This window comes from Triturus cristatus, chromosome 4_2, assembly GCF_964204655.1.
Source record: "Triturus cristatus chromosome 4_2, aTriCri1.1, whole genome shotgun sequence".
Lineage (NCBI taxonomy): Eukaryota > Metazoa > Chordata > Amphibia > Caudata > Salamandridae > Triturus > Triturus cristatus.
This window is the reverse complement of record NC_140586.1, coordinates 530,081,037-530,096,630: the sequence shown is the minus strand read 5'-3', so window position 1 is coordinate 530,096,630 and position 15,594 is coordinate 530,081,037. Positions and strand designations below refer to the sequence as shown.

Here is a 15,594-nt window from a genome sequence, read left to right as displayed (position 1 = left end):
CCACTTTTAGCTTCCCTGTATGCGGACGATGCCATCCTGTATGTCCGGGAGCCCCACTTAAACCTGGCTCCTCTAATTCGTGAAATTATCCGTTTTGGTAGATTCTCGGGGCTGGGCATCAATTGGCAGAAGTCCATCATATTCCCGCTAACAGAGGGCACAGTCAAATGGGATTGCGAATTACCTCTTGAATGGTGCCAAGACTCGGTGAAATATATTTGCATCCATATCCACCGGGACACCACTCAGATTATACACTTAAACTATGGGCAGACCTTTCAAAAGCTAGAAGAGCAGGTAGACAAATGGCTGAGACTACCCTTGTCACTAGCGGGCAGGGTGGCCATATTAAAAATGGTGGTTCTCCCCAAATTCTTATATCTATTTAATAATATCCCTGTGCCCCTGTCGGACGGTTTCTTTTGCACTCTATGGACACTTATGATCCGACTGGTATGGGGTGGTAAACGACCTCGCGTTCGCTAGTCCATACTGACCCTGCCATACGACAGAGGGGGTTTCAACGTCCTAGACTTCCAATTGTACTACTTGGTAGCACAATGCCGCTACGCGCACGCTTGGTTTCACCCCGACGCCCGTATCCCGTTTTTAAGACCAGAGGCGGACCTAGTTCTCCCAGACAAATTGAGCAAGGTGCTGCCGGGTGGTTTCCCACGGGACAGGCGGGACATTCAGACGATGTCAATGACTGCTCGGGCTTGGGACAAGCTGAGAAAGCACACAGGTGCCACATCTCCATACTCCTCCGCCCTATCATTGCCCAATACCAGATGGTTCCCACTCACTGGAGAAGGAATAGTACAGCGTACATTGGCAGCAGCAGACATAGTGAAGATGGGCGATCTGTTCCCTGGGGGTCATACTTTATCCATAGACGAAGACGACAGATTCTCTGATTGCAGTTTTATGACCCGCTTCCTAATGTGCAGAATGAAATCTGCATTGCGTGCGGCGTTCCCCTCATATCCGGTTGAACCGGACTCGATCCCCCCACTTAATTTGGTCCTGGAGAGCACAAATGGCGCACGCCTCATTTCCAGAATGTACAAGACCTGCGCCCAAATGCTCCCTGTGGATGACTCCAAAATTAGACAGGACTGGGAGGGTTGATCACAGACGAACAATGGGAGAAGTGTTGTGTGGTTACCAGGGACATCTCGCTTAACAGCTGCCATAAGTTGCTACATTTCAAATTTCTCTGCCGTGCCTATTTCACACCAGCCATGGCCCACAAGATTGATGCTACTAAGTCACACAATTGTTTAAAATGCACCTCCCCACATGCTGACTTTCTGCATCTGGCTTGGTCCTGTCCTCGTTTGCAGATCTACTGTGCAGAGGTGCATGAGACAATAGGGAAAATAATGGGGATTCCACTTGTCCCCCTTCCTGAAATTGTCCTCTTGGGTTATACAGTTCAGTTTCCCAAGAAAGTAAGGAGATTGGCGTCCCTGGGGCTATTGCTGGCGAAAAGGGAAGTGGCCATCCACTGGGGCAGGAAGACGGCCCCCAAACTACAAGATTGGCTGAGTAGCTTAGTGTATTGCAACACCAACGCAGAGTTATATGCCAGTCTTATGCCTCCGACATCCTGCCCCAAAGACATATGTAAACCGCTGAGAGCACACCTGGACGCAGCTAAGCAGGCTTCCAACTCTCAGGCAGACAATTGCATACTGCCGGAGTGAGTGGGCTGAGGGGGAGGTTCTGGCCACACAGTTGCACAGCACCGCGTGGCGGAAACGCGATGTGAGACTACTGATCAGCGTGTTTGCAATGCATTGACTGCCTTAAACATTAGAGTTCGGAATGGGACCGCAGGTGGGGGTGGGGGGAGGGACTGGGAACCATTGTCTGCTGTGTGTTGCCACGGTACCGGTCGATATCTTGTCCACTATTATACTACAAAATGTCAGGTACGATTTGTTTTGGTTGTGAAGAAACTATATGCAATGCAATGTGAATTTTCTCCTTTATTTGAAAAATAAAGTGGTTAAAAAAAAACAATTTTAAAAAAGAACAAGCTACTTACCTTTGGTAAAGCTAATTCTGATGGATACTCTACCTAACTGCAGATTAATCTCTGCCTGGCGAGCCTCCCTGTTCTATGGAGTGAGCTTCTGGTAGGTTATACGGTTACAAGCACAATGTCAACATCCCAACTTGTCAGACATTTTGCGTCTGAGGGTGTGTAATGATTAAGTCAATGAATTGATGTCAGTGCACAGCAATGGTACCTACATGTAGCTCGGTCTCGCCACTTCCTGAGGCGAGTCAGAGCTGCCAAAAACACGGGAGCTACTGGAGGAAAATATTCTGGATCCAGTGTGGCTCCTGGAAGGATTCAAAAGGTGAGGAATCTGCATTTAAATGACACATCCACCAGTAAGAGTGTTAGCAAAGGAAAGTAACTTAAAGTTGTAATTTTTTTGTGAGAGGTATGCATCAGTCAGCTGCTTTTGCAAACTATGAGGGTACTATGCCTGCCAACCTGACGGCCCTCCCTTTCTATTTAGGGTTGGAATGGCTATTTGCTGTCCATTGACTGTGTCCCCATTGGCTATTTTAACAGAAAACTACCTTCAATGACCCAACGATGTAGGGGCCGTCAGTGTAAAGTCATTAAACCCCGACTCTATTAACAGGCAATGTGAGGGCCAGAAAAAGAATGACCCACAACTCACCGGACATGAGGGTCATTATTTTTTGTTTTTCAATAACAAATTCTTACTTTGGTTTTGGTGGACGGCCGTCAAACCGACAGCGGCCTTCCACCAAACGTTTTTTACTTTGAATGGAACCATGTGAAAGCAGTTCCTTTTAATGTACAGAGATAACTGCTTGGCTGGTGGTTATCGCTAAATAGGACTGGCACCGCTTGTCAAGGTTGAGTACTTTAAGACTGGCACCGCTTGTCAAGGTTGAGTACTTTAAGAACTCTGCCACACTGACAGGAGGTACTCCTTCTGCCAGGGGCTAAATCACGTCATCAGCACCTACTTTGAATTATTTTAATAATTATATTAATAGTTTAATAGAGTTACCTGACTTGTAAGCAGGAGCTACAATCAACTGTTATACATCAAATGCACCAAGGTTCACTTCCATCAGGCTATAACTTTAATAGGGATGAGTGCTTCTATTCCGCCCTCCCGTATGTGGCCAACTCCTCCTCCTAGGGTTACAACATAACAGGGCACAGGTTTCTAGACTGATGTCTTTGATTTTAAATCAACATATTGTGCTTTTGTGGATGCAATACTTCAAGACAATGGCAATTTTATTTCTGATGGAGGATTCTAATTGCAGGTTCCACACCTTAGATTATACCCCTAGTGCCAGAATGGATGCAGAGATTTTTTCATAGCAGTGATCCAACGTCCCACTAGGAGTTACTGTGCAGCTGTCTGTTGGTTCACACCACCCCAGAAGTGATGCAGCTAAGCTGCATATAAGTATCTCGGTTGCATGCTAATGTCCGATCCTTTCTTTCTATGCCTTCTTACACAGACCCAGAGCTTTGCTCCTGATTTTGTCATTTTTCAGATGACTTTCAAAACATTTTCACTGTGTGCTAGAGAACGGTGTCTCCACTGAAAACAACAGCTTTCAAGCCATGCTGTGACTGCAGGAAGCCGATGTCTGTCACAGACCCACATGAGGTGTCTTTGGGGGTCTGGGCTCAGGACACAGCTCTAAGTCATGTGATACATGTGCCCTCTTGCACCTGAAAACGACCCGAGACCAGGAAGCACAGTTGAATGTCGAAAAACACAAGAAGTTGTGGCCTTCGCATAGGTTCCACTCCTGCTCCAAAGGACCATCAAGTAGACGATCAGCTGTTAGTGGGATTCTCTGGAGCTAAGAAAGGGAAGGTGGTGCAGAAGAGGACCTTGGTGAGGTGGATAGCCCTCTGCATCAAGATCTGCCAAGAAACTGCAGACTAAAGGTCTGAGAGCCCATTTCACTAGGGTTAAGGCTGCTACCACTGCATTGGCATGCTGAGTGCCTGTCCTTGACATCTGCCAGACTCAAACTCCGACATGGTCATCTGTGAATACTTTTACAAAGCACTACTGCCTTGACACCCAGGTCCAGTGGGAAAGATATTTCATCTTCTCACTCCAGCAAGAGAGCGTTTTGTCTGAACCCACTTCACACACCCTCCATCTTGGGGTGGTACTACTCTGATATCTGCTCTAAGGTGGATACTTTAACTGCAGACTCTTCACAGACCACCCATTTTCTTTGGAGTGGCCTTTTTTAACATCTAAAAGGTTCCAAGTTAGTATTCCACACACTGTAGCCAACAGTTGTTCAATCTTTGCATCTGTGTGTGCAGAAATGTTAAAGATGAGAAATTTATATCTGCATGCAGATGTGACACTTAAATGCGCCTAAGCCACACAATGACACCTAGCGGCGAGTAGGAGCATTATGTGAAAAAATCTCCAGATCCAGTGTGACTTCTGGAGGGGGTGGAATCTGTGGTTAGCTGGAGTATCAACTAGAATGAGCATTATTGATTGGAAGTAACTTGTTCATCTAGATAATGTTAATGAAAACAGAAGTCACCTTTTCCTAAATTGTCAAAAGCCCTGTATGCAATATGGTAAACACGTTTCTTTCTTTTAGAAGTGGATCTCTCCCATGTGAAAACGAATGAGCCATATGACTACAAATTTGTGAAGTGGATGATTCAAACTAAGGTACAGTGCTATATTTGTCCTATCTGGCTTTCTAGTCCCATATACACTACCAGTGACCTCAAGCCTTAAAATCTTGATTAAATAAAGTTTTATAGTGGGCTGTGGTCACACCTCTTGCTCATGGTTGGATGAATTTCCTGTGTGTCCGTATCCTTCTTTATTCTTGTGCTTGTCTTGCAAAAGGGAGCTTTTTGGTCTCAACGTTTTGATTAAATTACTTTTATTCTTCCACTGCTAATGTCAGACCTTGCAATGCGGTAAATGAGGGAATGTTTTTCTCCTGATCTGTCTATTTTTGCCCCTCTAGTCCCTTGTAGTACACCAGCTCGCTTTATATTAAAAAAAAAAAAATTCCACAGATTCACAATTTTGAATCATGTGGAAAGATTGCAGTACTCCTGAGCAATTCATGTTTGATTTGCTTTTTACTGTGACATTGTTGGGTGGATCTGCACTAGATTTGACAGATGGGGCTTTTGTAATGGTTCACCTTTGCAGATAATAGATTTTTTTTTCTTAGAAGGCTTTTGGAAGCTCATACTAGTTTACCAATTATACTATGTCACATGGAATTAGGTTTGGTGCCTTTATTACATCTTATCCAAACCGCCCTAATTATGCTATGGCGATGTATCTGGTCTATAGAGGAACCTGACTCAATCGAGCAAGAATACAGGACTGCTTAGGTCTTGACCACATGCACAAAATACCATGGCATACCCATGTTAGAAAGCAGCTTGAAATTTTGGGGAGAGCAGACTGTTTTTCTAACCTGCAACTTGATGCAACTGTATCAAACTCAGCTAAAACAGGACCTTTTAACTCTGTCAAGGGAACACCGGGAACATATGGAGCAGGGCAAGAAGAGAGTGGCTGAATATTTGCCTCTGGTCTCCACTGGAAGCATAGAACCTTACCTTTTGTTTTCTTGTTGTCATTCCAAAACGTTTTATCTGATTAGATTTAGGTTCAGCATTGCATATTACTTGGTTTCCTACCCCAGCAAACTATATTCCGACTTCCTCCTTGATCCTTGTCCATGTGACTCTAAATCAGCCCAGAATATGATGCACTTTATCTTTTTTTGTTGCTTATATTCTAAACCGTGGAAGTAATGTATTATTCCACTATTAAGGGTATTGAATATTAGAAAATGCTTGCTAACACTTTATTACCTTCAGCTTCTTAAAACTGAATATATATGTGAAATGATATACTAATTTTCTCCACTGCAGTGCAGATAAGGAACATCATAGGAATATTGTTATGTTGTATGGCATCTTATTGTATCGATCCTTATGAATAAGCTCTTTTAAAACTGATTGGATATAAAATATAGCTGGCAAGATGAAATTTTGAGAGAAGGTCATTAAGTTTGTTCTTTTAGGTTGTGTAGCGGCATTCTAATAATTTGTTTTAAACATTTTAATATATCTCTCTTTGCATATATTGACTTCTTTTATTCTATTTATCTCGCTCTGACTATTTTATGCAGTTCTTAATTGTAAACTACATGAATTTAGCTTATATATATATATATATATATCAATTGAGACTTATGAAAATGTGAGGATGTTATTAAGATTTTATCTTTGGATTACATATTGAAATTTATTTAAAAAAATTTAAATGTGATTTTCATTTTACTTTTAAGGTTTTATAAACCGAATAAAGAATTTGAATGACTGACTGACAGATTTAGCATGTTAAGCTTACTTAATCAAACCAGATTAGGTCTTAGCTTGCTAACTGCATGTAATTTTTGGGGGGGATTGGGAGAGGAGTAGGTATGGGCGATTTGGTGCAGGGGCTTTTACTCAATTCCCGCTGCACAAAGCCAAAAGATATGTGCTGCGGGAGTGGCTCTGTGATTAGAAGTTAAGGACACATTTTGGGCACAGTGGCCAATTCCACCATGCACTTCCAAATCCCTTGCCTTGCTGGGGTTGGCTACCTGGGAGATTGGTACGGTGCTCGGTAGATATATTTTATTGTGCACCAAAAGTGCATTCAAACATATCCACCATGGAGTCAAACCTGGAGGATCAATGGGCACTTGAGCACTGAAAAAAATTCTAAAAACCAGAAAAAGAGAGAAAACAAATGGGGTTACAACAGTCACTATACCTTTTTTATAACATGCAATAATCTGCAGTACAGATGTTAAATAAAGTGCATCGAGAGACTAAAGTGCAATTATTGTCCATTAGATGGATCACAGGCATAGCCCCCTCCGACAATGAGATTTTGCCAACAACACGGGTAAAAAATAAAATTACTAGGAAGTTATTCACAGGCAAAATAATTTCCCACACACAGTATTCAGAAGGAGTTGTCTAGCGAGAATTTAATGGGACCGAGATAAAGTTGTTGTTTAAAAGCATCACGAAAGCATGAGGGACCCTTTATGTCACAGTCTGACTTTCAGTGGAGCTGAGGTTAAAAAAAAGAGGGTTTGACATTGGGCTCATTAGTAAGGTTAGGCGTCTTTGGCAGTCTATTGAAGCGTGATCTCAGCTTGCCCTTTTGGTGATGCTCCTCTTCTGCCAGGATAGCTTGACTCCAGAGGGGTGAAACCCCGAAACCGGTCCTAGGATGCTTGATTCCGGTCCAGGGAAGACATGGCTTGGCAGTTCGGGCTGGAATGTTCCCATGAGGCACAGGGTCAAGACTGATTTGCATTTGGCCATGTCTGAATTGGGGTGGCGTGGTGAGCAAAATAACGATGGATCAAACCCAGATCTGTGACTGGGGGTGAATGTTTTGCCAATGTGCAACATTCCGTCCATCATCTTGTGTGTTTTGCTGTTCTCCCTATGTGGGAAGGGTATGCCCAGACGTGGGTCCCGTGCTCTCCATGCCACTGGAATCAAGCTATCCTGGCTGAAGAGAGGTGAAACCCCGAAACCGGTCCTAGGATGCTTGTTTCCAGTCCAGGGAGGACCTGGCTTGGCAGTTCGAGCTGGACTGTTCCCATTGGGCACAGGGTCAAGACTGATTTGCATATGGCTGGGTCCAAACTGGAATGGCATGGTGAGCAAGAAAACGATGGATTTAGGCCCAGATCTCTGTATTGGGGTGAATGTATGACATTGTCCTGCATTCTGTCCATCAATAGTTCTTTTTGCATGGGTGGGGTCATGAGCACTATATGGGGTATGTGTGATTTATTGTATACCATATTAGCAACTGGTAAATTTCAGGGGTTTTTAGGTTTTTACACTGGAACCAAAACTGTACAAACAACAATGTAGAATATAACTGCTTTTACACTTGCAATATCTTCAAAGAAAACAAGCATTGGCATAGCCATTAGGTCTCGCCCTTGGGACCTTGTAAGTGTTTAACCGGAGCTATTGGCTTTGCCAATGTATTTAAGCCATGGTGTAGAGCAGTGTGTCTGCTGTGCAGCATGTTGGAAAGTTATAATAGAAAAGTGTTATAAGCATTTTTGTTACCTTATATATAACCAGGAAGGCATTATGTACAGCTGAACCACCCTATTAAACAAGCATTAGAAATGCAATAGGTTTTGCATTTGCTTGAGTTAGAGCTATTGGCGCTGTAAATGGCAATTCTTTTACCTATGTGTTATGTATGTGGTGTGTAATGGAATTATGTGGGTTGGATAGGAATTTTTAGTTGGGCAATTGTGTGGTGTAGAATGTTGTGGTGTGAAGTGGATTTGTGTTGTGGAATTATGTGGCATAGTATGCAGTGGAAATATGTTGATAGTAATTGTGTGGTACTGAGTGTACTGGAAATCTGTGGAGTGGGATTGTGTATTATTTAGCGTAATTATGTGGATTGGCATTTTGTACTGTGGAGAGGTATAGTTTAATTATGTGGTGCGCTGTTGAATTTTGTGGCATGATATAGAATTTTGTGGTGTGGATTGGATTTATGTGGTGTGTTGTGTAATTGTGTTGTTGAGTTGAATTCTGTGGTTTGGTGCAAACGTTTGTGGTGTGGATTGGATGTATGTGGTGTGTTGTGTAATTGTGTTATTGAGTTGCATTATGTGGTTTGGTGTCATATTTTGTGGTGTGGGTTGGAAATGTGTGGAGTTGAATTGTGTGGCTAATACACATTAACTTGTCAAAAGCAGCACACCACAGGAGCAACCAACTTTTGGAAAATTGCAGGACCTAGTAACACGTCTCGCTCACCCTGCTGCCTCGACCTATTATTTAAATTAACAAGAAAGGAACTCATGAGAGAGAGAGAGAGAGTAAAAAAAAGAGAGAGAGAGTGAAAGAGAGAGAAAGAGAGTGAAAGAGAAACTATTGTGAACCGCATCTTGTGACAACACTCAGAAAACACACTATATTTGCCATGCTTGCATCTCACTGCCTCTCAGACCCCAGCTTCAGCACATCGTACGGTTGAAGAACCCTGTTAGGTGCTGCTCAGCTACGACTAGCCTGCGCGCACGTAGACAACAGAATGCACCCTACGTCCGTTGCACGATTTTAGGGGTGGCAAGATACAGTACAAGCTACAAGGGACGCTTTACGTCAGAAAGGGGAAGGGTTGCATCTCCCTTCACCCACATCCAAACAGAGTCCCTAATATGGATGATGGGGTGGATAATTTGAAAAAAAACACATGGATTGTGAACAGTACCGCCCCCACACCCTCTCTGTATGTCACAAAGCTCCTCTTGCGAGTATTCTTGCTTCTGTGTACTTCTTGACTCCTGCGATGGATATCAGCTGGCTTGTTTGTTTATTAGCACGGGTGCACACCGACTTTGGCCCAGAAGTGATCAATCACTTCAGCTGCAGGATTTGTCACAGCAGGGGGGCCAAGGGGTTAGTGATCAAAAAAGAATCTGAAAAACAGACGGGTGGGCATCCCGTGGCCATGCTGAATGAAACGGCCAGAGCTGTAACAGACCCAAAGTTTGCCTTTTCTCGTTGTGGCGTTAGAAAGAAGGATTTGTGCGAACTAAATTAATACTCGACAGAAGTGTCAAATGAAATGGAGTAGGACTTTTGCACATGCCTGTTTGTGTAAGAAAGAGAGAATGAATAAAACGGAGAGGAAAAGGAGGAGGAGAGAGATATGGAGGATGAAATAAATGAAGGGGAGAGAGGAAAGAGGTGGAGAAGGGAGAGAAACGACAATGAGACAGAAAGGAGATGCTGGAAACTAGAAAGAAAACAAGAAGAGAAAGGGAGATATGGAGGTGGAAATAAAGACGAGGATGATAGAAAAGAGGAGAAATAGGAGGCAGAGACGAAGAGAGCGAAAGGGAGAAAGAATGCGAGCCAATAAAATAAATTTGGAGAGTGAAAAATGGGGGCAAATGAGAACAGAGAGGGAAGGTACAAAAAGGCTAAAGAAAGGGGGCAGGAATACAGAGAGAGAGAGAAAGTGAACCTTGATTTGTATCATATTTAGCACTGTAATCAACAAAGTTTCATCTATTGAACGTAATGGAAGCTTGAGCCAGTCTATACAGTTGTATTTCATAATAGATAACGTGGAAATACATCGAGGTGCGCACACAGACTTTGTGCTGGCTTCTGTTTCCTTTCGACTTATAGGGGTTTCTTTAATTGAGCAAGAAGAGGGTGCTCACGTCTGCAGAGTTCTTACTTCCGCTATCCACCTTTGCTTCGCCCTCTTGCTTCAGAGGCAGAGTAGTTTGCACTCGCACGTCTCTACGTCTGCTGCAGGGAATTCCCGCTGAATAAAGTCACTGTGTGCCCGTCTCCTCCCTCAAAGCCACAGAAGAGCCATTCACTTTTAACAAGCGCGGCCGCGAATGTGATAATTGCAAACAGATGGCGCAGCTCTCGCTGAATAAACTCACCGTGTGCCTGTCTCCTCCCTCAAAGTCACAGAAGAGCCATTTACTTTAACAAGTGTGGCCGCGAAAGTGATAGTTTCAAACAGATGGTGCAGCTGCTCGCTCCCGCAAGGTACACGCCAAACATGCACGAGTGCTCATTGGAAACAGTGCAGTACATGTACAAAAAGTCCGGAGTGATTCCCAGAGGTCATCCTAAGCAGTGCTGTGCGCTGCGTTAGGCTCGACCTAAAAAGGCAAATCTAATTACCTTTGTTGGAGGAGGGAAGCAGAGATGGAAGCTCGAAGTTAATCGTAGTTGAGTGAATCAAATTACATTTTTAGATCAGCTATTCCTAAATGTCTGAATTTCAAATACAGATATTGAGATGTCTTAATAGATTGTTTTGGATCTTACAAAATAATGAAATTCGCAATATTACTATAGGATTCCCAAGAGCTAAACTAAAATCAAGTAATAATTTTGTTTATATTGCATGGGTTTTCAACCCAAGTGACCAATATTTGTGTCAAGATACATCTGGGGAAGAGATTGAAATGGCTCTCGGTTTAGTAATTTTTTTTTTTTTAGTGTCCGCTCATTTTATTAACTTGTAAAGGATTTCCCATGATATGAGTAGGGGCATTATTTTCACAAAGTGAATAAAGCAACTCAACACAGATATCTAAATGTTTCATTTTATTTCCATAATTTAAACACAATGAGGTCGTTTGTTTAAATAAAAGACACCAAAAATATTGTTCTTTTGTGAATGACTACTGGCTCAGATAATTTTAATACCTGCAATTGAAAACGATGAAGGAACTCCTGAAGATCGCTTCATTCCTTTTTCCAAAGCGGGCCATTCCCCCAGGAACAACTTTCACTTTGAAATGAAATTAAATGAAATTGCAATTTATAAAGGGCTCTACTACCCGAAGGTGTCTAGGCGCTGAGAATTTCTGGCACGAGGGAAGAAGAACCTAATAAAAACCTAGTAAGAAAGATAACATGTAGAGGATATACTATATCTGTGTAGCCATACCAATTAATTAAAAATCCATGTCTTGAGGGCCTTTCGGAATGTCAATAATTTCGGGGGGTTTTTCTTCAATTCCAGGGGCATAGGATTCCATAGTTTGGCAGTTGCCACAACAAAACTTCTACCGCCCCAATTGGCTTTCTTGACTTTAGTAATAATCAGATTAGCCAAGGATGCAGATCTTGGAGATCTTGATGGCATATACCACTGGGAATATTGCCTCAAGGATTCCGGGCTATCATGGTGCAGGGACTTGAAAGAAGTACAAATAGATTTGAATTCCACCAGCTTTTTCACGGAAGCCAATGGAGTAATGGGAGAGTATGGGAGACTGATTGGTATTTAGGTATCCCAAGCAGTAATCTGGCTGCCGCATTTTGAATCATCTGTAACTTGTGTAAGGATTTTTTATGCACATTAAGGAGTAGTCCACTACAGTAATCAATTTTAGAAAAAACAAGTGTAGAGATCACTGCCTTACTTAGGTCCATAGGAGTAAAACGGAAGATTTTTTTGCGTGTTTTAAACATCTGAAAACAGGATAAGGCGATGGCATATTCCTACATTTTTTGCTTTAGCGACAGGGGTCGGAAGTGGTCCAAGTTACTGAGGGCACCAGTTTGGGGGCCAGGACGATGTTTGAACGCCAAATAGCAGAACTTCGGTTTTGCACAAGTTCAATTTCAGACAATTGTTTGACATCCATCTCCCTATCCGTTACATGCAATTATGAAAGCAGGAGGCAGTCCTCTCTGGATTTTCTGTGACAGACACCAAAATATGGGTGTCATCAGCATAGGAGACTACCGCGAATCCAAAGGTTTTGATCAGTTTAGCTAAAAGTGTAACGTACAAATTAAAAGGACTCAGAGTTGATACTTGAGGGACCCCACAAGGTAATGCGAAGGAAGAGGATCTGAGGCCATTTAGTTCTACAAATTGACTAAAGAAGCTTAAGAGCCTTGTCCCTAATGCAAATCATTTACCAAACTCGAGGCACTGTAAGTGGTCAATGGTTTCCTACCACAATTCAGGTCACAAACCAGCAATGCATTTGTTTGCGGCATGGAAATAGGAGGCAGGCACCTCGTGCATGCCAAGCCAAGATACGATTTGCAAAAGGCGTTTGTACATTGTGGACTGCACTTTTGGAGTCCCAAAACTTGTAATTTTGTGAATTGCAGGTTTTGCAAAAACCATGAAGGGCTTTGTACATGAGACCCATAACAAGGTTAGTTAGCCTAGATAAATGATCTTGTGTTTTTGCACTTGAAGTTATTTTTACCTTAAAATTGATAGTTTATTTAATACTACAAATATGCACTCTGATGGCATGGTATCCTTTCAAACAGCTCAATAAAACAAGTTTAATCCCATCTTCTCTTGAAGCATATTTCAGTTTGCATGCTTTGATAGTGTTTTGGTTGAATATGTTTTCCTGAAACCAGCGAAATTGTACTTTATTTTTGGACTGTGTAATTTATTGTTTAATTCAGACTTTCCTAGTATGGGTTCTGAATTGTATTAATATCAGAACACTACCCATACTGGGGAGTCACCCACAAACCCTTTACAACTTGTTTGGATCAGACTCCGACTGGAAATAGCGCCTCGCAAATTGCGAGCCGCAAAAAACTCGCAATTTGCGAGACGCTATTCCACGGTCATACATCTGGCCCCAAGTGGGTCAGCCAAATCGATCGACAGGGTTGCCCTCTGCCATTGCTGTGTGACCTGGCGCATATTCTACCTAATTCAGAGCGGCTATCAAGGGACCATTTGTCCATTCTGCAGTTGGAAGTCCAAACTCTTTTAGATAAAAAAGCCATATAGAGTGTTCCAGCATCATAAATAGGAACTGAATGTTATTTCGGTCACTTCCTGGTGCCAAAGAGCGCCTTTGTCCTATTTTAGATCTTTGCCCTCTCAACTTCTTCCTGAAAAAATACATATTCAAAATGCTCAGGGTAGCCCAGGTTCTATTTGATTCGGGATCAAGAAGACAGGGTGGTAGCGCTGGTCTTGCATGACTCTTATTTTCATTTCCCATTCTGCTGCCCCACAGTGGAACCTGCGGTACAAGCTGGGCCAAGAACATTGTCAGCTTCTTTGTGTTCATGAAAGTGATGGCAGTGGTCGCTGCACACCTTCGGAGTCGCATTTGACTCCTTCGCAGAGGCTTACGTTAATCTGAACCATTCCTGAAATGGTGCAATATTGAGCCTTCCCTCCGGTTCAATGAGTTGAGGACATTTGTGCTGTGATCCCGAGGTTTTAGCCTCAGTGAGAGGGGCTCTGAGACTTCTTGGCCTGTTGGTGTCTTGCATCCTGCTTGTGGACTATGCTAGATGGCACATGTGGGCTTTGCGCTGGTCTCTAAGGTCTCATTAGGCTCAGCACCAGGGGAACCGGTCAGATTCCAACCAGTTTTAGGAGGAGACTGCAAAAGACCTGCAGTGGTTGGACCACAATCTGTCCGGCAGCAGACATCTTTCTCTTTCTGAACCCAGGGCAGACGTTGGTGACTGATGTCACTGCTGGGTTAGGAAGGCCACCTGGGAGAGGTTGTGATCAGAGTGCTGTGTTCTTCGGTGGAGACCTGCTTCCCTATTCGTCTGTTGGAGATACGGGCCATTCATTTGGTGTTGAACTGGTTGAGAAGTCAGGAAATCTCTCTGGCTGTAAACCACCTGGCCTGATCTTTGAATGCCAGGGCAGTCAAACTCAGCTGCCGATGATTAGCAAATCACGAATGACACTTCTATCTGGAAGTGGTACAGGTTGTCTTCCAGCAATGTTAAGAAACTTGTCTCGATCTCTTTGCCACTGCAGATAACGTGCAATGTCTACACTTTTGCACACTTGAGCTCCAAGAAGGCTTTCTTTCTTGGACACATTCTTTATTCCTTCATGCAGCTACCTCTCTTACCCTGAGTTCTGAAAAGATCAAGAATGATCAGGCCCATATTATCTCTAAGGCTCTGGATTGGGCCAGGAGACAGTGGTCCTGGAACTTCTAGGCTAGAACAGCTGTCCTCCAATCAGACTGTCGCTTCGGGAGGATCTTCAGTTGTAGCAGCAGGGCACGGACCTGCACATTCAACAACTCCATGAGTGGAGATTGAGCCGCTAGAGTTGACTGATTTTGATTTCCCTCCCAAAGTCACGGCTGTAATTCTATTATCCAGTGTCCTTCTACAAAATCTGGTTACGCTGGGTGCTGGGATAAATTTGTAGCCTTGTGTAGTTCCTGCTATACAGACCCATAACACATAAAGTTGTCCGATGTTTTGTTTTTTGTGCTGTCTTTAGCACCGCAAGGGCTTGCCTTGGGAACAGTTCAAGGTTATCCATCAACCCTTTCGACCGTTTGAGTTTGCCAGATCAACCGTTGTTATTGAAATCACCTATTGTGATGTGTTTTCTTGAAGGTTTATTTCACATGATTCCACCCAAACCTTTTGTCGTGCTTTACTGAGACCTTAATTTGGTCCTCACATTTCTTATACGTACTTCATTTGAGATTATGCCCTGCTGTTCCTTTCGTCTCCTGATGCTTAAAACGGTCATACTGTTTGCGATAGCTTGTCGCATGAGTGCACTACAAGCTCCATCCATTCAGGCGCCATACAGCACTTTTATCTGCACAGACTAGTGCTTGGGATCAGAGTGGCATTCCTGCCAAAGTTTGTGACTCCCTTTCATGTTGGCCAATCCATTACTTTTCCAGCATTTTTTGCTCCACCTCACCCTTCAGTAGAGGAGGCGAGACTTAATTGCTTGAAGAGCAGAGATTTCATCGCTTGAACCTCAAAGGAGCATTCGGTTTTTACAGTGCTTATATCAGCTCTTTGTGGGGTACTCTGGGACAAAGAAGGGTGAATTAGTGTACAAAAGGACAATATCAAGGTGCATGCTCCTCTGTGTTGAGATCTGCTATCTATTGTCCAAGAAGCAGCTTCCAGAGGGCCTGGAGCTCATTTGACCAGATCAAGGCCGCTTCCAATGCGTTACCATGCAGGGT

The 15,594-nt window shown here is 43.2% G+C and overlaps 1 protein-coding gene across 11 annotated transcripts in view; it reads left to right on the top strand.

The window, feature by feature from the left end:
- KYAT3 (kynurenine aminotransferase 3) overlaps positions 1 to 15,594 on the top strand; it is a 492,939-nt gene that overhangs the window by 456,887 nt on the left and 20,458 nt on the right. For all 11 annotated transcript variants that reach the window (XM_085602145.1, XM_085602141.1, XM_085602139.1 and 8 more), the window contains one exon: positions 4,657 to 4,730. In XM_085602145.1, coding sequence (XP_085458271.1) covers positions 4,657 to 4,730 — 74 coding nt within the window. The remainder of the gene's footprint in view (positions 1 to 4,656; positions 4,731 to 15,594) is intronic.